At 39.8% G+C, this 26026-nt stretch overlaps 1 protein-coding gene across 3 annotated transcripts in view; it reads right to left on the bottom strand.

The window, feature by feature from the left end:
• Positions 1-259: 259 nt before the first annotated feature.
• Positions 260-26026, bottom strand: part of NKAIN2 (sodium/potassium transporting ATPase interacting 2) — a 792430-nt gene continuing 766663 nt past the window's right edge. The window contains exons 5-8 of one of the 3 annotated variants that reach the window (XM_073337203.2): positions 24162-24222; positions 9571-9652; positions 6679-6822; positions 260-2460 (exon numbers count right to left, since the gene is read on the bottom strand). In XM_073337203.2, coding sequence (XP_073193304.1) covers positions 2451-2460; positions 6679-6822; positions 9571-9652; positions 24162-24222 — 297 coding nt within the window. In that variant the 3' untranslated portion in view covers positions 260-2450. The remainder of the gene's footprint in view (positions 2461-6678; positions 6823-9570; positions 9653-24161; positions 24223-26026) is intronic. The other 2 variants (XM_073337205.2, XM_073337206.2) reach the window with 2 other exon arrangements.

The raw sequence follows: 26026 nt of genomic DNA, 5'->3' as shown, positions 1-26026 counted from the left end.
CTGCTCATTATCCTTGAAAATCAGGCCACTATTTAGGTGCCTAAATACTAGAGCTGGTAAAAAAAAATGTAAATGAAAAATGCAGCTGTGTTAAAATCAAAATGTTTCATTGGAACAATATTTTTGACTGGAAGAAATGAAAATGAATTGTTTTGACTTTCTCGTTTTGTTTAGACATTTTGATTAATTTCATCTGGACTTTTATATTTAATTTATATGCATATATAAACATTTAATTTTTAATCAAATATAAAAGTCAAAAGGAAATAAATCAACATGATCAAAACGAAATGATTCAACAGCAACAACATGTTGCAATGACCTCAACTCAAAATTTGTCAGATATTTTGTTTTGCAAGAAATTTCAGCTTTTTTTTCTGATTCAGAATGGAAAAAAAGTTTGAACTGTCGGAATTTGCCATAGAATGGATATTCCATTTCCAGCCAGCTCTACTAAATATCGATTTAAGGGCTCAAAATTTAGGCAGCCACCTAGGAAAAGTTTTGAAGAAGACACCAATTCAGCCAAAGACGTTAAGCATGTTTTTAAGGGGTTTGCTGGTTCAGGGCCTAAGTGACTTGTTTATGGTCCCATAGCTTATCAGGAACTCAGGAATTCCTGGCTCTTAGCCTCATGTTCAAGCCAGAACATTATGCATCTTTCCTCAATATATGTAGGTGTGTATTATATATACATACATACATGCACACACACACACACACACACATATATAGAAAATCTTACAGAATTAATGTAAGTAGAGTTCCTAAATCTGTCTTTTATCTTATTGTCAGTGGGGAATGCTTGTTCCACTGTCATTGTCCAGATTTATTGTTTGTGACACATTACATTCATGCACACACAGCGAAGGGTGCCAATTTCTATAGCAATGGATAAGTAGAGTTAGTGCACAGGGCATCAGAACCGATAAGCCACAGAGACTGTGAGAGTTTGGCAAGCTAGGAATAGAGTCGCTTTGTGATGACTTGCACCTTTCCAAGCACTGACCAGTCAGGCCCTCAAGGACATGTGGCTTGGGTGTGCGGCAGGTGTGTGCATTTGTCTATGCAGTTTCTGAACAAAGAAAGAATGACAATTCAAGTTCCTGAAAAGCCTGAGCAAAATATTTCTTTCCTAATGAAAGCTGCCTAAGTGCTTGAAAATACAGATCAAATTCAGAACAAAACAAACGTTCCTATGAGTTCAGAATATGTCAAACACATTGACCTACTAGTAAAATCCCCAAAGGCATCTTGTTGCCAACTACATAACAGCACAGGTTTTCTCAGCCACAATTTTACAGGAAGATAAAATACACATTCTAACACACAACGGATCCCCAAATATACCACAAAAAGATCTCCAATATTTCACCAATGCAGCTAGTCCCTCCCCACTCTATGTCAACCAAAACAAACAAAAGAAGTTAGATCCCTTCCGGTGCAATTAGAAAAAAGAATGCTCCCTTACATAGGATTTTCAGTTGAAATTAGATATAAAAGAGTAAACGTAGCTAATACATATTCAGTTGGCCTCTGTTGCTAGAAATCTGCAGATGTCTCTGGAGTTAGTAAAAGACATATTTAGAGTTAGTTATAAAAGCACCTACAGTGTGATAAATAAAAACAGTGGGGTTATGAAACACTGTTTCTGTTGTTTATTTCCAGTAGGTTCAGTTATTGGTTTAAGGAGGGATTCCCTTTACACATTTCCCAACCCCAGAGATCTATTTCTCTTTTAAGCATTATAAACTGTTTGTTTTCTTGACCATTGTGGAGGCTCATTAGTAAAGCACTTCTCTGACAGCTGGCAGTTTTCGTACGCTGTCACTCTGGAGCTGCTGAGCAACAGAGCCTTATTCCCTGACACAAAAAACTAATCTTTCAGAATTAACAGCAGCAGGTTGAATCTAAAGGAAGTCACTTCAGTAAGCCTGCACTGAGTTTCTGTGATGTGCAACTTAGTTGGGTTAAGGCAAGTATGTACTGTACAGCCTTTAGGGCAAACAACTTGCTGTCTATTGGCTTCTGTTACAAGGTCATCACGGTATTTTTTAAAATAATATAATGACTAAGGAGACTTGGTGCAAGTGGTCTCAGAAAGAACTTAATTGAATGAAATAATTTCATAACTCAAATAAGTAGGAATGAAGGTAGTAAACACAGGTAATAGCCAGCAGATGGCACCAATGCTTCTCCTTTTGAACCTTCCAAAGGCCTGGCAGTTGTTTTTGTGTATTCAGGAAATCCAAGAAGGGGGTAATGTGCATCTCTGTCTGTACCTGTTGGAAAGAGAGGTCGAATGCACCTTTTGTTTCTCTGTCTCAACGTATGCTCTTTTTTTTTTTTTAACACAAAGGTTGTTTTTTTGCTGTTTGTAGAACACAGGGGGCCATTCGGAAACAAGTTTTTTGAAAGGTCCTTCAGCCCCCACACAGAAGTCACCTTGTTCATTTTGACCTAAAAGAGAGACACGGGAGAAAAAGACATTTGTAATCAACTAACAGATGGATTGATGCATCACCTCCCTTCACTTCAGGCACCCACAAGACTGCAAACATGTGCAACTAGCCTCTCCAAAACAACCTCCTGGAAACAAGAGATCACTTCCTCTGCCTTAATACCCCATTTGTAGGTCAGACAGATTGCATATGTGTGTGCACAGAAAGAAAGGACAGGCAAGTGATTTGCTCAAATAATCTCTTTAGCATCTTTTAAAATATTATCAAGGTATTTGATGGAGGTCCCCAAAACCTTGATTCTGGGTAGGAGCAATATTTAATTATGCAATCCTCTGAGGCTGCTGACCATGTGTAACCTGGAGGATGACCTGAACAACAGTAATCCAGCAAAATGCAGCTGCCTTTAGAAAAAGGAACAGTTTGGTACATAAAACAGAATGGCTGAAAAGCAGCTGCATAGTTAAGTCACCTATGGCTACCTCAGCAAAGCAATTGTGCAAGGTTTTAGCTACACAGCTCCTGCTGACTTTAGTAAGAGTCCTATGGCTAAACCTGTATTGGTACCAGTTGCTATACAGGTGTTCAATGGTAGTTTACTTGAGTGCAACTTTGCTCGTATTGTTTAAATTACTCAAATATAAGTCCTAATTAAGGTATTTCAGCTGAAAGAGACAATCACATCGTAGCATATTCATATCACTGTGATGAATTGGGCATTATGATGCCTGCTACATATCAGGGCCCTATTCTGCCGATTAGGCCTATGCCTTACTTACATCTGACCTTCAGACAATGTGAATGGCAAAATGGCACAATGTACTTTAGTTCTTTGATCTAATGTATGTGAAATTAGTATTCAGTCACCTGGACATGTAGATGCAGCATTAGGATAGGAGACCATACAGGCAGAGTGATTATGCAATTTCAGCAGGCAGAGGAAATGTGGAAACGGGGAAGGAGGTCAAACAAACTAGAGATGGACCAAACTGGGTCACTGGATCCAAACTTCCTCATTCTTTGGGGATATTTAGATCCTGATCTGAATTTCATAGCTCAAGTCCCTCCATAAAGTAAACTGCATGTACCCAAAAAGCAAAGCCTACAAATATTTCTGTGTAGCATATACATGACAGATAACTCAAAGGCTCACAGACCTCATAGAATGACAAGGAAATCTTTACTTAAGGAACAATTTCTCCAGTGCATTAGGCTTCAGCATCAGACAGGGGTTTTTTTTGTTTCATCTCTTCTTTTCTTGAACAAACATGTTTATTGTGAACAACACAGGGAAAATCTCTCTTTTTCAATTTACTTTCTATTTGCATCGCCCACCCCCCGACGCTCTCCCAGGGCAACGATCACACAGTGCAGAATCCTGTTCCAGAACTCAAAGTATTTTTTTAGGGCTGTCAAACGATTAAAAAAATTAATCGCGATTAATCACGCGATTAATCGCACTGTTAAACAATAATAGAATACCATTTATTTAAATATTTTTGGATGTTTTCTAAATTTTCAAATATATGGATTTCAATTACAACACAGAATACAAAGTGTACAGTGCTCACTGTACATTTATTTTTGATTACAAGTATTTGCACTGTAAAAAACCAAAAGAAATAGTATTTTGCAATTTACCTAATACAAGTACTGTAGTGCAATCTCTTTATCATGAAAGTTGAACTTACAAATGTAGAATTATGTACAAAAAACCCCCTGCATTCAAAAATAAAACAATGTAAAATTTTAGCGCCTGCTGTCCACTCAGTCCTACTTCTTGTTCAGCTAATTGCTCAGACGAAAAAGTTTGTTTACATTTGCAGGAGATAATACTGCCTGCCTCTTGTTTACAAAGTCACTTGAAAGTGAGAACAAGTGTTCTCATGGCACTGTTGTAGATGGAGTCTCAAGATATTTAAGTGCCAGATGCACTAAAGATTCATATGTCCCTTCGTGCTTCAACCACCATTCCAGGGGACATGCGTCCATGCTGATGACGGGTTCTGCTCAATAACAATCCAAAGCAGTGCAGACCGACACATGTTCGTTTTCATTATCTGAGTCAGATGCCACCAGCAGAAGGTTGATTTTATTTTTGGTGGTTCGGGTTCTGTAGTTTCCGCATTGGATTGATGCTCTTTTAAGACTTCTGAAAGCATGCTCCACACCTCGTCCCTCTCAGATTTTGGAAGACACTTAGATTCTTAAACCTCACATGCAGCGAAAGTGTTCTTAAAATGAACAACAACATGTGCTGGGTCATCATCTGAGACTGCTATAACATGAAATATATGGCAGAATTCAGGTAAAACAGAGCAGGGGACATACACTTCTACCCCAAGGAGTTCAGTCACAAATGTAATTAATGCATTATTTTTGTAATGAGCATCATCAACATATATCTCACTTTCTGGTGACATTGTAAATAAGAAGAAGGCAGCATTATTTCCTGTAAATGTAAACAAACTTGTTTGTCTTAGTGATTGGCCGAACAAGAAGTAGGACTGAGTGGACTTGTAGGCTCTGAAGTTTTACATTGTTTTGTTTTTGAGTGCAGTTATGTAACAAAAAAAAAATCTACATTTGTGAGTTGCACTTTCATGACAAAGAGGTTGCTCTACAGTACTTGTATGAGGTGAATTGAAAAATATTATTTCTTTTGTTTATCATTTTTATAGTGCAAATATCTGTAATCTAAAATAACATACACTTTGATTTCAATTTCAACACAATACAATATATATGAAAATGTAGAAAAACATTCAAAATATTTAATACATTTCAATTGGTATTCTATTATTTAACAGTGCAATTAAAACTGTGATTAATCACGATTAATTTTTTTAATCACAATTAATTTTTTTGAGTTAATCGAATGAGTTAATTGCGATTAATCGACAGCCCTAATTTTTTTGGATTTCACTGGCACTAATTCCAGTGCCACCGAGCAACTCCTAGTGTTCAGTTTGCCTTCCATGCCAGTTCTTCCATTTTTTGGCCATTTATTTTCCTCATCTGATCATGCAAAGCCTGTGAGCACACTCCTGTACTATTGTCTGAAAGTGGGCACTGGCATCTTCAACACAGAATGCCATGAAGCTGTTTTGTAGGGTATCAGACGTGTGAGCCTGGGAAGGATGGATTTGAACACCAGCGCTGTTTGATTCTATTTAGACTACATGTTTTTTGGCAGCTTTTATAGTCTATTTCTATGGTCAGACAGTTTGTAAACGAGTATGACTAGGAAGGAAGGAAAGGAAAATGATTTGTACAAAACTGCCTGTGTTTTGTGTCTTGTGCAGCATGAAGCTCATTACTGGCATTTAAATAATAAACATAATAGATATTTAGAATACAAATAAAAATTCGGGTTGATGGAATTCTCCCACCAGAATCCACAAAATCAATCGGTTCCTGTGAACAACTTGCTGGTGAAGTCTAACAAATACCTTGGAACTGCACAGGTGTAACTAAGACTTGGGAGGTTTCCTTACATGACCAAAAAACGTTAAATATGTGGGGATGAATCTCTGCAGTCATTATTGAAATCCGTGCTGTAATCCACAATTCAACAAGCTTTATGGGCATCACACAGGAGCAGCCATACTCAGATTAGATCACTGAACGTTTATATTGTCAGAGAAGAAACTATGTCCTCCTTTGCTTTTGCACAGTGCCTAATACAACTGGACCCCCACCCTGATTGGAGCCAATAAGTGCTACTACAACATAAATAACAAACCAATATTATCTGCCTCTGATACCTAGTACTACAGAGGAAGGGCACCTCTCTTCTCTCTCTGCATAGACACAATGGTGCATATCCTCAGGTCCAGCTGAGCTGCATTCAGTGCAAGAATGGAGAAAGGAGACGGCATAGGTGGCTTTAAGTCACCTTTATGCGCCCTTGCTGCCTGGCATAATGCTTTAATTTTGGTCAGGCTGTCCATAGCTCCAAGGGTTTATTTAAGCAGTCTGGGAGCACGGATGTAGGAATGCCCAAGCCATACTCCCTCTCTACTAGGAACCTTCCTTGCAATTGGAGGCCAGGAAGGTGGATGATGTCGGAGTTTCTAAAGCAGCTCTGCACAACCTGAAGATTTCCTCAAACTGGATTAATCTAGTCCAATGTATTTAGCTAATTCCTGCAAGTGATGAAATTATACATACTTTGAAGAGTGGGATTTGATTAACCATATATGTCCAGAAAACATACCGCCTTGTGCTGTGATCCTGGAAGATTTCAGAAACTAAGCAGCACTGGGATGGATAGGGGACCTCCAAGGAAGTGCTCAATGCTGCTGGAAGTGCTGTTGCTGATTCAAAAGGTGGTGCTCTTTCCTCTAGTTCAGTGCTGAGCCTAGAACCCAACATGGTGTTAAGGGGAACTGTGATATAAGTTACAAAATTTAGGTCTTGATCAGTTGTGGTCAATAATGAGCCCATGGTTTGTGCATGATTTCAGTTTAGGCCAGGGGAATGTAATTGCCCAAGTCAGAATTTGATCTGCATAGTAACCTCACTGGCAAACCACATTCTGAGTTGAGCAATTACTTTCAGCCTTTCTAAATTCTCCCCTGCAGTTTCAACTGAACTCACTAATCTTTTTCATGTTTCTTCCTGCACCCTTGTGTCGTGTTTCTGTGTACTGTTAAACAGCTGCTACATTCCAACCCAGAGATGGTTGTATTTGGCTGACAGCATATTTAGCAATATGTGCATATCCTTTACCTACTTCACAGGGGTCCTGAGTAACACCTGAGGGGTGTTGATTGTTTGTAAAACACAGAAATCTTCTTGGCCACATATGGTAGTGTGAAGTCTAGCTATTTTAAAATTACTTTTCCTTTGAATCCTATGGGGTTAATATTGCTGTTCTCCAGTAGACAAGAGCCATGGGGAAACGAAAGATACAATAAAGCTTTAAAGCAACCTAATGTAGTCTTCTGTTATCATTTCAGGGATGCAATTTCCACTAAGTATTGTCTTAAAAAGTGCTACAACCTAGTCAAACTGCAATTTGTTTAAACTGAAATTTGAATTTGTCACTCCACTATCTAATGATCTGCCCACGTTAACAGAGCTGAAGGCAAGGCATTGCTCCAGGATACGTGTGTGTGCTCCTGGCCTGCCTCTGCAGTATGCAGTACAAGGCTGTTGCCACATGCAGTCGAAGATGGTTAAACATTGTGGGTAGAAATTCTATAGAACCTTGATCAAATACTGTACAGTGAGAGGGAAACATTACATGTCTTTGTTTGTCTGTCCCTGGGACATGACAATATGCCTTCTCTGGGTTTATTTGAAACAACATCAACTTACTTACTGATTTTTGTCTTTTAGTGCAAAGAAATCCCCTACATTCTAGCAAGAAAGCAGTACTGCCATAAAACAGAATTCAGTTTTAAAGGTTCATCACAGGTTTCCTTGTCTCAGCTACATGCTTTACAATTTATATTGGCTTCTCTTTTCAAAGCTCCAGTGTTCCCTCCACTCAGTGTTAGCAGGCTCTGTAAATGCAATCAGCTACTCGTGAAGAAGAAACACTGAGAGCATAAAGAGAATGGGATAATATCTCAGCTAGAGGGCTCCATATGTTGATGACAATGTATAGTACACCGAGAAAGAAACAGGATTAGAATTGTTCTAAGTACCTATGAGCCACACAGAGTACAAGGAAGGAAATAACGTTTTCTAAATGTACAACATGATGCCAAAAGTGCAGGTGAAAAATCTTTATTTGAGCACATACAGATGGAGAACTGAAGCTGGGCTGGAATGGGAGCTATGCACTATTGTAATTTAAGACTGTTAAAATCCCCCCAGAAACTAGCATGCTTCACAAAGGGCCAAGTCCTGAGCATTCTCCCAGTTTGAGGTCCACAACCAGTAAAGGAGTAAATACCAGATCCACATAAATAATAACGGCTGCTCATTCATCAGCAGATTTCCTTTTTTAAAAGTAATTACATGGTTTAGTTAAATGTTTCCATTAAAGTTTGAATGGATACTAGGGTTGAATTGATGTCGCCTAGTTATGTTTAGTTCTCTCCTTCAGTACAAATGATTGGAAGAGAAAAGGGACAAAGGAAATGATGCCCTTTTTCAAGTCATCACATCCCATACTTTCACCTAATAAGCTTGTGATATTAAACAAAACCCCAAAGTTACACCTTTGCACTGCAGTGAGGCAAGATTCACCTGGGCAGTAATGAATCTGTGACTTGCTTTCTCTTTGGCACTAGTACAGGTGATGTTTGTAAATCATTGCCATGTTGCAGTCTAAGGATGAGCAAGGACTTCAGCGTAAATCTGCCCCAGTCTTGTGCTTTTGCTGACATTTTCTTTTCCACTCAAACCCAAAATGTATCAGCTTGTATTTCTAGGCAGTGGAGGGAACTGTCACTGACACAGTATAGTCAAAATATACCATCCTAGTTAAACTGATTTCAAAAGCAACATGCCAGTAAAATACAGAAAACAGAAATGAGGAGAGCAAGGGAAGTAGAGGGACACCTCAAAGAATAGATGCTCTAATAAGAGAAATGCTAACTATGTTTTCTGCATAATATGTTTCTAAACCTCCGATAAACCTAGCTAAAATCACTGGGCCACATCCTTAGTTAGATTTTACTCAGGACTTGTCTACACATATAGCACTGAATTGGTGCACTGTAGCACTTAGTGAAGATACTACGTACGCCAATGGGAGAGCTTCTCCCATTGGTGTAGTTAATCCACCTCCCTGAGAGGTGGTAGCTATGTCGATGGGAGAAACCCTCCTTTCGACATAGCACTGTCTACACCAGGAGTTTTGTGTAGACTGTAGTATAGAATGAGTCTCAGTCTGCCTGAGGGAGGGTTAGTAAAAATCCATGTCAGGAGGTCCGTCTTATTAAAACAAATGTGACACATGGGATCCCACCACAAGAAATCATTATGTTGCAGGAGAAGGATAATGTTAGTGGTTAAGTGCAGAACTTGAATTCGGTCTATCAAGAAAGGCTTTTGCCTATCCTGAATTTTTAAGACATGTAATCTTTCAGTTTAATAATCCTTTAATATCTGCCTAGCACTCCATAGAATATCTCAGAAGTTAAGTACTTACATATACATGGGCTGTAGCTGTAAATGCGATGTCTTCTGTGGGCCTTGATAGCCGTAAGAGTCAAATCCACCTATGAAATCAACTGAAAGAGGGGAAAATTGCTTTCATTAGCAACATCTTTTCAGAAGAGATAGGCACTATCATTCCAGAACAAGCTTCCACACAAATTACTTTGGACAGACCCCCGAATAATCTATCTACTAAAATTAGAGTGACTCATTGTATAGAGGGTGGGTGGGGGGTCAATGGGAGAGGCAGTGTCTTCAGATGCAGACAATGAGGGATTTATAAAATCCATCTACACCAGAGAGAATTATGCATCACTCTTTTCTCAAGCAGACCACCTTATTGGAGTATAAAATTACATTTTATCTGGATATTACAAATGCTGCAAACCATTTATTTATTGGTATGGATGCAATGCAACTGACTGTTATTATTGTGTCAAGCTCACTGACATACTGTGGTTCAGTGATCTAGCGGAGAAAGCATATTGATCCTATTCTGTTTGAGAGACAGAAGTTGCTCTGATTCCATACTTTGACATTTGGGTTGAAATGCAGAGACAGAGGCTTAGAACAATTTATCTGAGCATTGGAGATGGGACTTCACAGATCTAAGGATACTCCAAATACAGTGGAGGTCTATGAGTGGGGGTTATTTTCTAACTCATACCACTGCCTACCTATGTTTATTTATATAATTTCTGGGACAATACAGTCACATCCGAGTCAGAAACTCCCAGTTTCCCATACTCAAGTGCTTTCTTTTAAATGGTGAAATATGATGTCTTTGTGTCTTCCTTAACTGTAGTCCTCATATATATTTGGATGCTATCTCCATGAAATATTCTAACCTACATATTGTACACCAGAGTGGCATAAAAAACCAGGAGTACTTGTGGCATCTTAGAGACTAACAAATTTATTGGAACATAAGCTTTCGTGGGCTCCAGCCCACTTCATCCGGTGCATTGAATGGAACATATAGTAAGAAGATATATATATACATACAGAGAAGGTGGAATTTGCCATACAAACTGTAAGAGGCTAATTAACTAACATGAGCTATTAGCAGCAGGAGAAAAAAAACTTTTGTAGTGATAATCAAGATGGCCCATTTAGACAGTTGACAAGAAGGTGGGAGGATACTTAACATGGGGAAATAGATTCAATATGGGTAATGACCCAGCCACTCCCAGTCTCTATTCAAACCCAAGTTAATGGTACCTAGTTTGCATATTAATTCCAGCTCAGCAGTTTCTCATTGGAGTCTGTTTTTGAAGCTTTTCTGTTGCAGAATTATCACCCTTAAGTCTTTTATTGAGTGACCAGAGAGGTTGAAGTGTTCTCCTACCGGTTTTTGAATGTTATGATTCCTGATGTCAGATTTGTGTCCATTTATTCTTTTGCGTAGAGACTGTCTGGTTTGGCCAATGGACATGACATGAATAACTGGATCTACCTCAACAGGAGAAAGAAAAAGAGTACTTGTGGCACCTTAGAGACTAACAAATTAATTTGAGCATAAGCTTTCGTGAGCTACAGCTCACTTCATCGGATGCATCCGATGAAGTGAGCTGTAGCTCACAAAAGCTTACGCTCAAATAAATTTGTTAGTCTCTAAGGTGCCACAAGTACTCCTTTTCTTTTTGTGGATACAGACTAACACAGCTGCTCCTCTTCAACAGGAGAGATTGAGAGATACCCACCACAGAATAGCCTATAGCCTGGTGGTTAGACCCTGTTCCAGAGTGGGGATTTGAACCTGTGTCTCCTACATCCCAAGTGGGTGCCCTAGCCACTGAGCTATTAGGTAAAAAGGGGACACTTCCCATCATTGTCATTTTGTTAACGGAGCCTAAATCCTCTTGTGAATCTCGCCTGAAAAATCAGAAAGATTTGACATTTAGATTAACTATTTTACCATTTCCAATTTTTTTCATTTCAACTGAAACAATTCACCAAAATCTACATGAATTCATGAAATGGTTTGACCCAAATCTTCATTTTTCAGCAAAATAAGTTTCAGCCGAAAAATTTTACCTAGCTCTAGTGTACACCATTTTGATGTTACTTAGCAAGAGAGAAGCCAAAGCTGTAAAGTTCAGCTCTGAAACTGTATTTCCCCTAGGTACTGGGATGTCCCTGAGCAAACTGTGATTCTGAAGGTATCTGTATGCACCAGAAAGTAGCAAATTACTCTCTAATACAGGAAAGTCCTTTCTGATATGAATACAATAATAAAATTAGAGTTCACATGTCATTCCTTTTATAATTCACAAATCTGTATTTGAGATCTTTCACAGTGGACAGCTTAAATACTGGATCTCACAACACATCATTATGAAGAGCTTTCACTCTAGGATAAACATTCACATATAATCATACTTAAACATACACATATTCACTTTCCAAAAACTCTATCCTTTTCGTAGGGCCATACCCTCACCTCTATCCATGCAGGACCTGGGCACGAAGCCACCAGCTCTTAGGAAATTCCAACTAGTACAGAACACTACAGCACATCTCCTTAGCAACACAGGCTACTGTGAACACATCAAGCCTGTTGTTTATTCTCTATGCTGGCTTCCCACAGAACAGAGATCGGCAACCTTTGACCCGTGGCCCACCAGGGAAAGCCCCTGGTGTGCCAGGCCAGTTTGTTTACTTGCTGCGTCCGCAGGTTCTCCCGATCGCAGCTCCCACTGGCCGTGGTTCGCCGTTTCAGGCCAATGGGGGCTGCAAAAGCGGGGCGGGCCGAGGGATGTGCTGGCCGCCCTTCCTGCAGCCCCCATTGGCCTGGGGCGGTGAACCATGGCCAGTGGGAGCTGCAATCTGCTGAACCTGCAGACACAGCAGGTAAACAAACCGGCCTGGCCCATCAGAGGCTTTCTCTGGCGGGCTGTGTGACAAAGGTTGCGGATCCCTGCCATAGAATATTGAGTCAAGTTCAAGGTCTTGAGCCTTATCTTCTACGTACCCAATGGTCTTGGCCCAGTGTATCTAAAAGATCACTTAAAGCTCTGGAACAAAGGCCTTGGTCGACAACTTTGCTCCTCTGGCACAATGGTGCTTTCATCCATAAGGGTAAAGCTCATCTGTACAAGGGATAGAACTTTCTTGGGGGCTGGTCCAAGACAGTGGAATGAACTTCCCCAAGAACTAAGGACTATCTCAAACCTCACCATCTTCCACTTCGAGAGCAAGGCAAACTTCTTCACTTTGCCTTCTCCAACATAAACACATAATAGTATGTACATTAAAAAACAAAACACAGCAACAACTCCCCCCCAAGCCAACACCCATATCCCTATCAAAACAAAACACTCCATTGCATTCACAATTCTTCTTTTGGTGAGAGGATGAGAGCGAGGATGAACTACATGTCACAGATGTTAGTCGCATTGTTTAATGCACTTAGATACTATGGTGATGGGGGTAGAATAAGAACCAGTATAGACTAGAATGTAAGTAATCCCACTGAAATTAATGAGACTACTTATTAAGTGAGGTGCTATTCAGCATGAGCAGAGCTAGCCCCATCTGGCCCATAATTAAGACCATTTGTACTGCAAAAAGGAATAACAAAGACTATACCTACTTCAACTTAAATGGATTTTAGTGTGGATTACAGAGCTCTATGTTCACACTGCCCTGTCTTCTATTCTAGCCCCTCCAATTTATATATAGTGCACCTTATGTACATGTGACTTCCTACTAACACCTGTTAAGGCACACATCTGCACTTCCCTTACATCAGTTCCATATACTGCAGCCATTAACTCGGTACACTACAAATGAGGTTCCTAGATGCAGCCCTTGCACAGTGAATATATTCCTCCTCCCTTTGTGACATCACAATTATTTCCATGGGAAGACACACATGTAATAAACACAGGATTGAGATTTAAGGAGGACATGAATGAGCTCTTATTCAAATACAGATACATTCAAAGATAAGGGTGACACAGGCCTTTGCTGGTATGTCTTGTAGTGAATTGCTTTTTGTATAAATGTTCTTTTCTTCGGCCTTGACCTTCTGAACACAGAATTCAGAAAACAAGCTGTCTGGGCTAGATTGTCCGCTGGTATAAATCAGCATAGCTCCACTAGCTTCAACAGATCTATGCCAATTTAAGTCAGCTGGGGGGACCTGTCCCCCTATATAGTGTGTGTGTCTTTTCAGAGGTATGGTGTAACATAAAGTTGTACCCTGTAAGAAATGACAAAATGACTCTAATGTCACAGGTAGGGATGCTCTGTTTTGAAGACACAAGAAGAAATATCCTGAGGGAGTTTCTAGGTCCTTTCCCAGAAAGCTAAACCAAAATGTTCCGAAATAAATTCCCAGCAATAAAAGGAGTTTGTGTGGGCTCAGGAAAAAAAAAAGTGCCTATTATCTCTGCATGGCTGTGTGTCCCTGTCTTTTGCCCGGTTGCACAAAGGAAACTCAGTGTGTAAACAGGCCAGATTACAATGTGATATAAACAAGATGGGTCTATGGAGACAGCTCTGTTTTAAGCAGACAGTACAGGCTCCCCACTTATATATCCAGATGACGGTAGGGGAGAGAATATGATTGTGACCTTGTTAAAGGGATACAATGGCTCCTTACATATAACAACAGTGCTGCAAGTGAACTAGGAAGGGTGGGTAACAGGGGATTAACTTTGATGCAGAGAATGTCTGTAATTTCTTTGCAGCACATTTTCTTCATCGTGGCAGCATCTCAGTTAGCGCTGCAGAGCCTGTGGTGCCTAGACGATGCTAAAAGCTCCCTGTGGATTTTGAGTTAGTTCCTCAAAGTATGCAAAATGCTGCCCTTTCTGCTGGGCGTTTTATCCTGGCTGTGCCTGAAAGGTCACTAAAAGTGTCATACCACGGATACACTCCTGGCAGCAGTAACGTGAGATGAATAAAATAAGCCTCATTAGCTGAATCATTACAGATTTTCAATTCCTAACCTTATCCATCAAACACATTTTTGCCTACTATATTTTACTTTTATCTTGTATATCATCATTACCAAACTCAGGTCTTTAATCATGTTTTGCCTTCATAAACACACACACATACAATCCTACTCACATACCATATCAACAGATGAGATATACTGAGAGGCTTGTCTGAAATCTGGTAATGGAACATTTAACAATGAATAGCTCACTTCCATTTTGTGAGTCTGAATCTTTCTTGCCTTGCTGATACTAACTGGCTCCTTGGTTATAAGGTCAGGTTTACAAAAGCACCATAAACTCTTTTTAGGACATAACTGGGGAAGTCATGTAATTAAAATTGGTTATGGTTCAAAATAATGGACATATTTTCTATTAATACACCCACTAAGGACCTGGCACATAGTCAAAACTCCCATTGAAGTCAATAGGAGCTTTGAATTTGTCTTAGTCTGTAGGATGGGATTGTATGTCTGAATTCGGTATTCAACTTCAGTTGTTGGACATTTGTTGGTGTGCAAAGAGCCTATTAAGCTAGGATGTGTATACCTGAACAGAAGGGGACCTGTTTATATAAAAGAGTGGGGAGTTTCTACCAAGATCAGCAGGGAGGAACAAAGAAATAAGCAGATAGATAAGTAGGCAGGAAATAACGTGGTATAATATAGCAAAGTGATGCTCATGCAGAAAATAGGGAAGAATATTAAAAGAAAAATCAGGCAATCGGACATCCCCCTCCAGCAAATACAAATGGCTTCAGTAGAGCTATGGCAACGTATACCAGCTTAGGATCTGACCCAACAAGTTTAACAAGCACAGTTAGGGGCATGCGCCGATAGAAATAACACTGACATTATGGCAGTCATCAAAATTTAGTTGGGATGTAAACATCAGTACAGATTAAATATGAAAGGATACAGACTCTTGAGAGGAGGAGAGGGGAAGAGTGGGCTGGGAAATAGCCATACAAGTTAAAAACAATCATTCTTATGAAAACAAAATACTCCACTGTACACACAATTCTCCCCCTGGAGAGACGCTGCAAGAGAATGGACCACACGTGACAAATGTCAGTCCTGTTACTCAGTGCACTACTGGAAGGCTCTCAGATACCATGGTGATGAGGGTGGTATAAAAACCTATCCAGACTAGAACAAAATGCCAGATGTAGTCGAGAGCTGTGCAAAAACGCTGAATTTTACAAACCTTGACACAATTTAGAAACGATTAAGGGCGTGAAATTAGGGCTAATTTTATTAAATTTGAAATTAAAGCAGAAAACCAGAAGTCTGCCTTAAAAAAAATAAAGAAAATCTATAAGCTAGGAGGAAGAGCCTCATGCTCTTACAGGCTACCATTGCCGTCTGGCCTCCTGCTAAGCTGTCTTGTGATGGCATGATACTCACCGCCTGCCAAATCTACCCTAGCCTTACCCTTTGTATACTGTAAGCATGCCTATCTGCTGTACAGTTACACACTGTTCAGCAGATAGGCAGAGGTTTGCTCTAATACAAATCTTCAATAAAGTTTGTTTACAATGATAATCAAATGCCATAGGCTTTGTCTTGTGGATATAGCAATTAAGACCCACAGAAGTGGATAGCAGAAAAGTGGCAGGGACAAAGAACGTATCTGCCAGTTTGTGAAGCTGTGCCATTACCAGTGAGACATAGCAAAAGACTGAAACTACATAAGAGTTCCAAAGGGTTAGCAGAAGGAAATCCTCTAGCCATATTTCTCTGCTTTGGTTTTGATGTGCTCTCATCATTGCAATTCCATTCCCTTTCACAGCAATGGAAACTGTTCTCTTTGGCAGTCCCTTCTGGTAGCTCATGATTTTCCAGGTTTTCCAGCAGATCCTTATACCACATAATTTGTTCTTGAGATAATTCCCTGCAGGGCCCTCTCTGAGCCCTGCTGATCCCTGGCCAGCTCTTCCATCACTCCATCTGGTATAAGCTAAAATCAGCAAAACCAGATTGTCAGAATTTTGTGTCCGCACATCCTAAGCAAGCTCCTTCCTCCATTCTGTTAAATGTTCCCACTCCCGCTAAAATAATTTAAAAAATATATTTTATGTTTTCCCTTTAAGTATATTTCAGATAGGCCTGGGCCTCCCAGAACAGTTTCCATTTGCTCTCCAATTTTTGTGCATGCGAACATTTCCTAAACGTCCTTGAGATATTTTTAAATTGATAAAATATTTCTAAATTAGCTAAGGATTCCATAGGTTTTGCCCAGTGCCATCTAGAGGTAATGCAAGTTAAATATTAATAAAAGGAGTTCTTAGGAGGAATTTGCTATAGACCATCTCATCACAAGGGCTAAGCTAGTGATCAGGAAAAGCAGACTGGGGCCATGCTACCACAATTATTATTTATTATTTATATTATTGTAGCACCTAGGAGCCCCAATCCTGGCCCAGGGCTCCATTGTGCTAGGCACTGTATAAACATGGAACAAAAAAAGACAGTCCCTGCCCCAAAAATTTTACAATCTAAATATAAGACAAGAGATGGATAAAGCCACATGGGAGAGTACACAGAAACAATATTGGTCAGCATGATGGGCTGTGGTCTCTGCACATCAAGAGCGTAACGGATGTCAAGATTTTTGTAGGCCTAACTGCAGAGGAGAATTTTAAGGAAGGTTTACAAGGAGGATAACAAGTTAGTTTTGTGGATGTTTATGGGGAGCTCCTCTCAAGTGTGAGAGGCAGCAGGGAGAAAGGTGGAAGATGGAGGCAGGCATCATGGGACAATCGGAAGCAGGAACTGACATCTCAGTAGCAAATGAGAAATGATACTATACAAATAAGTAAGTATAATAAGAATTAATAAGTGTAACAAAGAGGAGAACTGGGCCCTGAATGTGTGAAGACTAACAAGGCAAGATTAATGAAGAGCCATCCAAAAATTTAAAAGGAACAGGCAAAAGTAATAAGAAATGAGGAAACCTTTAGGGGGTGACATACTAATGGTCTAGAGAAAATGTAGCACAAAGATATGTGTCAGATAGGGTCTAGGAACACCCAGGACACTACAAAAAATCCAGTTTGACTCCTACAATGGGGAAAACACAAAATTGGATGGAATACCAGAATGCCAGACAGTGCAATGAGCAGACACACCTTGAAAGGTACAGCTCAATAGCTTTGGGCCCCCAAACAAGGGATTTTGGAGCTTAGCTGTTCATATCAAACCTGCTTTAAAGAGTGCCAGACAAATGAGTGACAATGCTTTTCAGCTGAACTTGTTTGGAGCAGTTGTGACAAACTATACATTGCATTGAGTTAATCATATATGCGCATTCTCAGTAGGTAGTCCAGTCAATGTAGGCACAACTCAAAGTCTCTTTAAACACAGCAGTTTGAATTAAGACTAGACGTCAAAGTATCTGCTGTTAGAGAAATACTGTATAGCATCCAGTATGATGTAAATCTGTATATGATGCATAGTTATAACCTGAGTGTCTCTCAAAACCACCCATAACTTCTAGTCGGAACTGCAAAACTTCTTTGTTACTAACCCATTTCTGTTACAGACTTGATAAAATTGTGAAGGGCATTATTATCTTGATCTCCTGTCTTGAGTTTCTCCTCCAAGGACAATTACTCTGTGAGTAGCAGAGTAAGATTTTTGAAAGGGTTTGGGTGTAAAATTCATCTCTTTTTATAGAAAGGAGATTAATTTTGTGTGCTTCCTGCATCTTTTCTAGTGCAATTTGCTTCTAAGGTTGCTTTTTATACTAGTGGAATCAATATAATATTTTAAGCAGCCTTATTTAAAAACACTTTTCATTTAATAAGATTCAGCAATGGATGATGAATGAAAAAAATACAATAATGTAAGGCAGATACATCCCTTGGCTACTATGATGCATTGATTTTATTAAACAGTATTCCATCGTGATGAGCCACCAAAATGGAAATGTCACTTCCTTCAAGCACTAATGTTATGTTCTTTAGATATTTTTGAAACTCGAGCTTGATAATCCCCATAGGAAGCAGTGAGGGATGTGGGGGGAGGGGCAGGCAAGAGAGTGAAATTGGAAGGAGGGAAATTAACATCTATGAAGCCAGAGACAGCACCATGTCCTGCCCCCCCCCCCAATGATTTTATTTATTTATATATTTTGTTTCATACCACATCCCAGTCTCTTAGGGACTCCTTTAACATAAACTTCATTAGTTATGAAGGCAGCAATCCATAGCCAATTTTCCTTTCATGTTAGGCTTGTTCACGTATAAACCCAGCCCTTTTGTTGGAAGCATTTGCAATTAATCCCGAAAACAAAGAAAATGCAAATCTTACAGTCTACCCTAACCAACCCGTCTGACTCAAGGTCCTGACCACCATCTATTATACACTCAAATGAATTGAAATTCCCACTTTGAACCTCACCTAATTTTCTAGTGATAATAGGCATGGATTCCCAGAAGCACTCTGTGCATCTTGATAGTAACATCCTAATTTCCTTTCCTGGTAAATGTTTTAAATAAGATTTTAGCACCAAAGGAAATTAACCTCTAAATTAATTGTAATTATAAAATGCCATCGCTGATTTTGTCTTCAGCCTAATTACTCGCTATTATTTAAACAAACTTGCTCCTCCTCTGAGCTTTCACTTTGTTTCTCTCTCTGCAACACAGTGCCAGCTGATCATAGCTAAGGCTGCGTAATGTCTGTGTAGGTCCTGTGAGCACCTGGATAGTGTAGTTCAATTTACATGTCAAACACAACGAGTTTTTGTTTTTCTATCTGCTATTTAAATACTCCCCCTCCGGCAGTTACGGCTGCTTCCTAGATGTTTCCAGTGTGTACTTTAGAACAAGTGGCCAAACCTTGTGGGATTCAGAGTGTTTACTTTTCACTGCTGGGGGAATGAGACAGTAAAAGCCAACCCTCTCTGTTTTTATTCAAGGCCACTTCTAAGGATAGAACACAACTGAAAGCAATGAAGTGGGAAGCGGCTATTGTTACTTTCAAAAGGCTGATGCTGAAAAGACTTCTCAGTACATTTCCTATATGCTCATTGCTCGTGATGGTAGTTTGGTGTCCCAAGCCAGCTTGTTTTAGGATGAAATGTGTCAGACAGTGTCATGGGATTTCAGAAGCTCCATTCTGTGTGTTAGCATCCTGACAGCTGGAAAACATCCCATTGCTTTCCCCCTCTCTCTCTTTGGCTTCGCTTGCTTTATGTAGCAGTCACAGCACTAAAGGAAACAAGTACCCAGAAAAGCTTCTAGCCAGTCAGTGGCTGTAAATTTGGGGGTACAGTTGGGCCAAAGTACTTTGCCAAATTTCAAAACAGATCTTTAGCCTCTCAGCCTTAGTCTGCTCATACAAGGCACAAACAGCTTGTTGAACAGGTGGGAGAACAGGTGCATGCATGTATGGGGGTTCTCATCTTTGTGTGTCAAGCATTGGTTTATAGTTGTATTTATGACTGGTTTTTGAGAGCTTTTCTAATGCCTCAAAGAGCCATTCATGGGGCCAAAATAATGGAAGAGTCAGGCTTTCCAGGATATTTCAGTTCTTAGGTGGCAGATTTCTTTTGTATTACTCTGCCCTGAAAAATGGCTCCCTGAGGCAAAATATATAAACACAAACATGAATACTGAGATAAATGGTCCAATTGGAGAGGGCACAGTTCCAGTGGAGACTTTTCCTATCCTTCTAGCCTCAAAACTCCCAATTCACAAACATCAGAGAGAGAGAGAGAGGCAGGGAGGAACAGAGACAGATTTGCATTTTAACATTTATTACATGTTTCTGATTCTTTGTGTTTGTACTGTACTTTTAGAGCTTTTTAAGCAGCGACTTAGGCACAGTACTAATTCTCAATAATGCCTCACTAATCATACTGTGGGAGGCATTCGGCACAGAAATAAAAGAATATGCAATAACACCTTGGACTTCTATAGGCCATTTCATCCAAAGAGCTCAAAGTTATGAAGGCCTGCCAACACACCTGAGAAGTATGCTAGTATTATTATTGTTTTGTCTTTACTCACCTGGTCTGTAATTATGTTGGGGTGTTCTTTTTATTAATGAATGAGAAACTGTTTTTATGATGTTGCCTAGCACCCCAAGCACTTATATTATTATTATCCCTAATTTAAATATTGGAAATGGGTATGGACAATTTAAATAACTTGCCCAAGGTCACAAAGAAGTCTATGTCAGAGCCAAAAATAGAACACGGGCGTGCCAGCTCCCAATCCTGAGCGTTAGCCAGAAGATCACATCTCTTAAAACTAACCAAATAAAATTCTCTTTTCCCACCTATGTGAAATCATCATGATACTTATCAGTTCATGGTTGGTATCCCAGAGCACCTCATTCTTTAACATTACAAATATCATTGATTTATGGGGGTTGTAGTATCTGTGACATTGTATTCTGGGATATCATCAGTGAATCAGGAAGTACCAAGAGGTTTTCACAGAGGGGAGTAAAGAAATTTCAAAAGGTTACTTAGAACTTATTTCTGTGCCAAATATCCCTAAACGCCTGGCTTGATGGATATTCAGCATGGAAAGCTGTCATTTTTGCCTTGCATTTCACCTTGAAACAACAAAAGAAGGAACAGGCAGTGATGTGGCACCGTAAGGTGAGACGTCACAGTTGCCATATTTTAGATTCACCCCTGCTAGTACCGGGTGGTGCAAAGCAGACCTGCCTGTGCTCCAGGACTATTCACCCTGGACAGGTAATAGTTCTACCGCTGCCTTCTTTGAGGGTGTGTTACAAAGGGAGAGGTCAGCTTCAGGTTGTAGCTGCGGCTGCATAGGTGCCCCGGTGATGGCTGGTGCTATGTGGGGAAGCACCAGGCTGCAAAGTGTCAAGTCTCCCTCCCTACTTGGGGACATGGAACAGGAGGCAGAGCAGGTCCCACAGAAGCAACAGGGGCTTATGCAGCCACAGCCAAGAGTAGCATTAGCAAGGCAGAGGGTGAGGCACCTTCACAGCCCTGGGACATTTGGGATGACAGCAGGGTGTTTATTACTATTAGAATACTGGCCATTCTTTTCTGTCTGCTGATTGGTTGTTTATCCCCCATCGCCTTCCACCCTACTCTCCTACTGTCTCCCTGCTGCCAGCCTTACTCCTCCTGCCCTGGATGTTTCTCCCTGCAATTTCTCCTTCCCTTCCTTCCTTTTTCCCATTTTCTCAGCCCCTCCTAACATTTCGCCTCACCACAGCCTCAGTTCCCATCACACCACAAATAAAAAAGAACATGGAATTAACAAGAAGTGTGCCCATTATACTGGCCTGCATTAGGCAAGTTAAAAGCCAGGACTTTTCCTTTTGGCTACTATGCCCACCTCATGCTCCACTTTCCCCCTATAATTTCCTTCCTCCATTTGAACCAAAAAAAAAAGGCTTTATGTTTTTTTGTTGTTGTTGTTGTTACCATTGTTTTAAATTAGAAACATAATTTCTCCCCATTTTAAGTGAATTTTGACAATTGTGGGGCTCAAGGAGTCCAGAACTGTTCTTTTTTTTGTATCTTGTTCTTGCAAGATTCATCTTTCTATTCTTTCTCTGCTTTTATCTGGCACCACTTTCATGCTCATGGCACTGATGGCAGGGGCCAACCAAAATCCTGAGATTATGGACATAACTGTGAGGGCCTCAGAAGACTTGAAAAAACCTGAGAGTTAGGCCAAAAGCTCCAGGTTAAGTAAATCAGGCGCCCATCATAAGCTTGATCACTTGGCTTTCATGTTGCTATGACCCTAAGATCCCTTTTATACCAACTGGCAAAGGACACACCCAACAGACTTGTCCGAATATTCAGCCAAACAGCATCTTGTAAACAAGAGCCATAGTATGTAGGACTGCTCCCATAGTATAAGGGAGAACTTTCCTCAAGTTGCTTTGCTTTATGATGTCTGTTAATAGAATGAAAAAAGACCAGAACCACAGCTGGGGATCACTGTAGTCTAGGGGCATCTCAGCCACACTCCCATTTCTCCAGTCTCGCTTCATAAACTGGCCCCAGCTGGAATGGTGGCAGAGAAGCCTCTATGCTGGCTTTACATATCTGAGGCCATCCCTGAACTGTGATGGTGCTCTCAGAACTGGATAAGATGACTCTTTAGCCAGATTCCACTGCTGGTGTGGTGCAAAGCTGCTGCACCTACTTGGAGGACCACACTGATGGCATACAGTACACTAGCAAAGTTATAAGAGAACCAAAATAGGCAAGAAATCTACAAGAAAATCTTCTGAAAAGCATGAAAATCTTTTCCTCTGGGTAGCTCTCACCCAGTAAATGAAAAATTGTATAATATTAGCTCTACAAGATTTGAGAAGGAAATACCATTTTACAAACCACAGGAGAAATCATTTGAGTTTTTAATTTAATTCTTCACCTGTTCAGTGAGCCAAATCTTGATGTCTTTACTCAGTTTTTACTTCGATTTGGCCCAGTAGCATTACAGAAAACTGAAAATGAATGTAATCTCTTAGAAGAGAAGGCAGAATTGTTTTAAATATGATTCCATTTTGGGGTGGTCTAATTCTCCTCTAGCTCTGTTGCTATCCAACTCATCAAATTAGACAACCGGACAAAGAGCTTATGCCTACATCGTTTCATGAAGTGGCACTACATTCATGGTGTAGGCCGTCACACCAAACATGCTCAGAGCCCTTTTTATTAATATTCCACTCTGACCGCCTCAAAAACAAGAGAAAGCTGCAATGAATCTCTTCCCTAGGACCTTGGAAATGAGGTTTACTTACAAGCTGAATCTCCATGATGGCTCACAGTGGCACTGCAAAAGCAATAGATTATAGGGTTCCAGCTATCTTCTGCACAGCAAAATATACAAAGGAAACCCCACCAGGTTTATCATCGCTCTCAATCAAATAAAAGCCTGTAAGCTTCCTGTTGGAAAACTCTGTCTCTAGGATTCATGTATATTTTATCAAAGTTACATGCGGTCCGGATATTTGTTTCTGAAGCATGTCAATCCCAAACTGCACTGAAATACTACCGTGCCTCTTTTTAAAACAAAATCAAAGTTAAAATAAACAATAAATGAGATTACGTGGATCCATAGCTTCTATTCACAGTAAATGCTCCTCAACAGGTTTTTATTGACACAAGTAAGTAAGAGAAACCTAAAGGTATTTTGTAAACATTTCCACTACTTTTAATTGTACATTGGAGCAGCAGGACCTAACAGGAACACTGCTTCACCTCTCTTAAATGAAATTCCTGCAATGATCTAAAGCCAGTTCTTGCCAGAAGTGCTGTTACAATCCCTTGCAGTCAACACAGAAGAGATGTACCCCAGCAGTAGCCAATTATTATCACGATAGTTAATAACAGTCTTAAAAAAAGTGTTGTTTACAAATTCGGGGGGGATGAGGTAAGGGGGTTTGAAAAAAAAGGCGGTAAGTCATGCTTTCAGAATACTAAAGAATTTTTTTAAAAGTTGAATTTATTCACTTCCTTGATTTGCTAGATATTTACTAATAGATCAAGTATGTGGGACAGAAGACATGCTCCTGATGACCCTATAACAAAGTATTTAGGATGAAGCTCAGTCAGAGAGTGTCAGCAGAGTTAAGAATATCACAAAGAATTCATCTAGTATTAATAGAGCTTTAGTACTTACAGCTGTCCTCTTCTTCAGTAATACATTTCACAACATAACAGGCATAGATGAACCCTGCCAGCTGAAACAAAATGTAATAGTATTAGATATCAAGCCAATACAAAAATTGGTTTAAAAACCAAAAACTTCCTAGACTCTTTGCTGAGGCATTGCCAATTCTTTATTATAGTTCTCTATGTCCTTTAGTGAGTGGATTTCTCTTATTTTCTGTGACTCTATTAGAACTAGTCAGGAGATTATTTTTTCCCCTGCAAAATATTCCAAGAAAAATGAAAGCAAAATGGCTTTAGTCAAAAATTTCCCATACCAATGTGTATTTTTGTTAACCAACTGAAGAACAAAAACTGAATATTTTTGTTTTTTGGCAACTGTTTTGAATATTTTTTTTGGCAGAAATACTATTTTTGAATGAAACCCCATGTGGGAGGGGATAACAATGAAACAAAGAAACAAACCAAAAAAAACTTTTCAGTGAAAAAACTTCAGTCAGGTCTAGGATCTAGTCCAATGAGCTTGAGAGTTGATCTCATTTGAGTATTCCTTCATCTGCCACTTGCAAATGAGTCCTGTAGTTGTGGCTGTGGAATGGGTTTCTGTGAAGAAATAGCTAGTCCTACATCTGAGGATAGATTTATGGATGTGTTTATGTCGGTGTCTCTTACAGCAGTTGGCAAACACAGATTTTGTTCCTTACATCCCCCCTTGTAAGAATGTGTATAGAATATAATCTTAAATGGAAACAATATCATTCAAAGAACATATACATATATATGTGCTGGAAGACCAGGGTCACCAGTGGATTACCCCAGATAATATTTTCCAAAAATGTTAGACATCACACATAGCATAGACCAAATATAATGTAATTGGTACTTCTATTGGTTCAAGTCTAGTTAGCTGTCTCTGGGAAGTTAGATTCCACGTGAAAGCTCTTTGCAGCATCTTATGTGCTTTTCAAGGCAGTCCATCACATCTGATATCTGAGAAATTTTCCTTTACATAGTGTTAACAGACTACTACCTCTTCTAGCTCATCACTAAGGTCCACATAAAGATGGTAGGCAGTCAACTGAGTCTAGGTTTTTTAATTTTTTTGTGCTGAAAAGTGATGAATCAGATGAATCATAGGGTTGGAAGGGACCTCAGGAGATCATCTAGTCCAACCCCCTGCTCAAAGCAGGACCAATCCCCAATTTTTGCCCCAGATCCTTAAATGGCCCCCTCAAGGATTGAACTCACAACCCTGGGTTTAGCAGGCTAATGCTCAAACCACTGAGCTATCTTTTGGTCTAATCCTTTTGCATATCATCATTGTCAGTTTTGAGATACTAGTGTCTAGATGTGTGATACAGAAAACTTAAAAAACATTCAAATGATAACAAAAAAACTTTTTTTTGGCCGGATCCAGTCTCTGTTTGGAGATCACTTGCAACCAATGCAGATAGTGTGTGTGGGATAGTTAAATCTCTATTGGGAGCACAAAAAATCAATAGAGGTTATATTTCTATGTTACAACAGAGCTAAATGATCATTTCAGTCATTTATTTCATATCTGACCTATAGCTCTGCTGGGAGGATTTGACACCAGGGAGGCATGAAAATTCACTGTTGGACACAAAGAACCTATTGTACCAAGAACAGCGGCATCTTCTGTTAACAGCAGCATTTCATCTCTACTTTATTGGTTCACTGTTTCCTTTGGTATCTTGGCTCAAAGATAGAGGACTAAATTACTCCACTGGCATAATCCTGTGCAACCCCATTGACTTCAACGATGTTACATGGGGTATAATTCAGCAAAGAATTAGGCCCAGAAACATTCATAAATGATTCCACTCTTGAATGTGAGCCTCAGCTTAATAGTTT

The sequence above is a fragment of the Lepidochelys kempii genome, chromosome 3, assembly GCF_965140285.1.
Source record: "Lepidochelys kempii isolate rLepKem1 chromosome 3, rLepKem1.hap1, whole genome shotgun sequence".
NCBI classification, from domain to species: domain Eukaryota; kingdom Metazoa; phylum Chordata; order Testudines; family Cheloniidae; genus Lepidochelys; species Lepidochelys kempii.
Note: the sequence above shows the minus strand (reverse complement) of the source record. Positions and strands in the feature narration are given on the sequence as shown.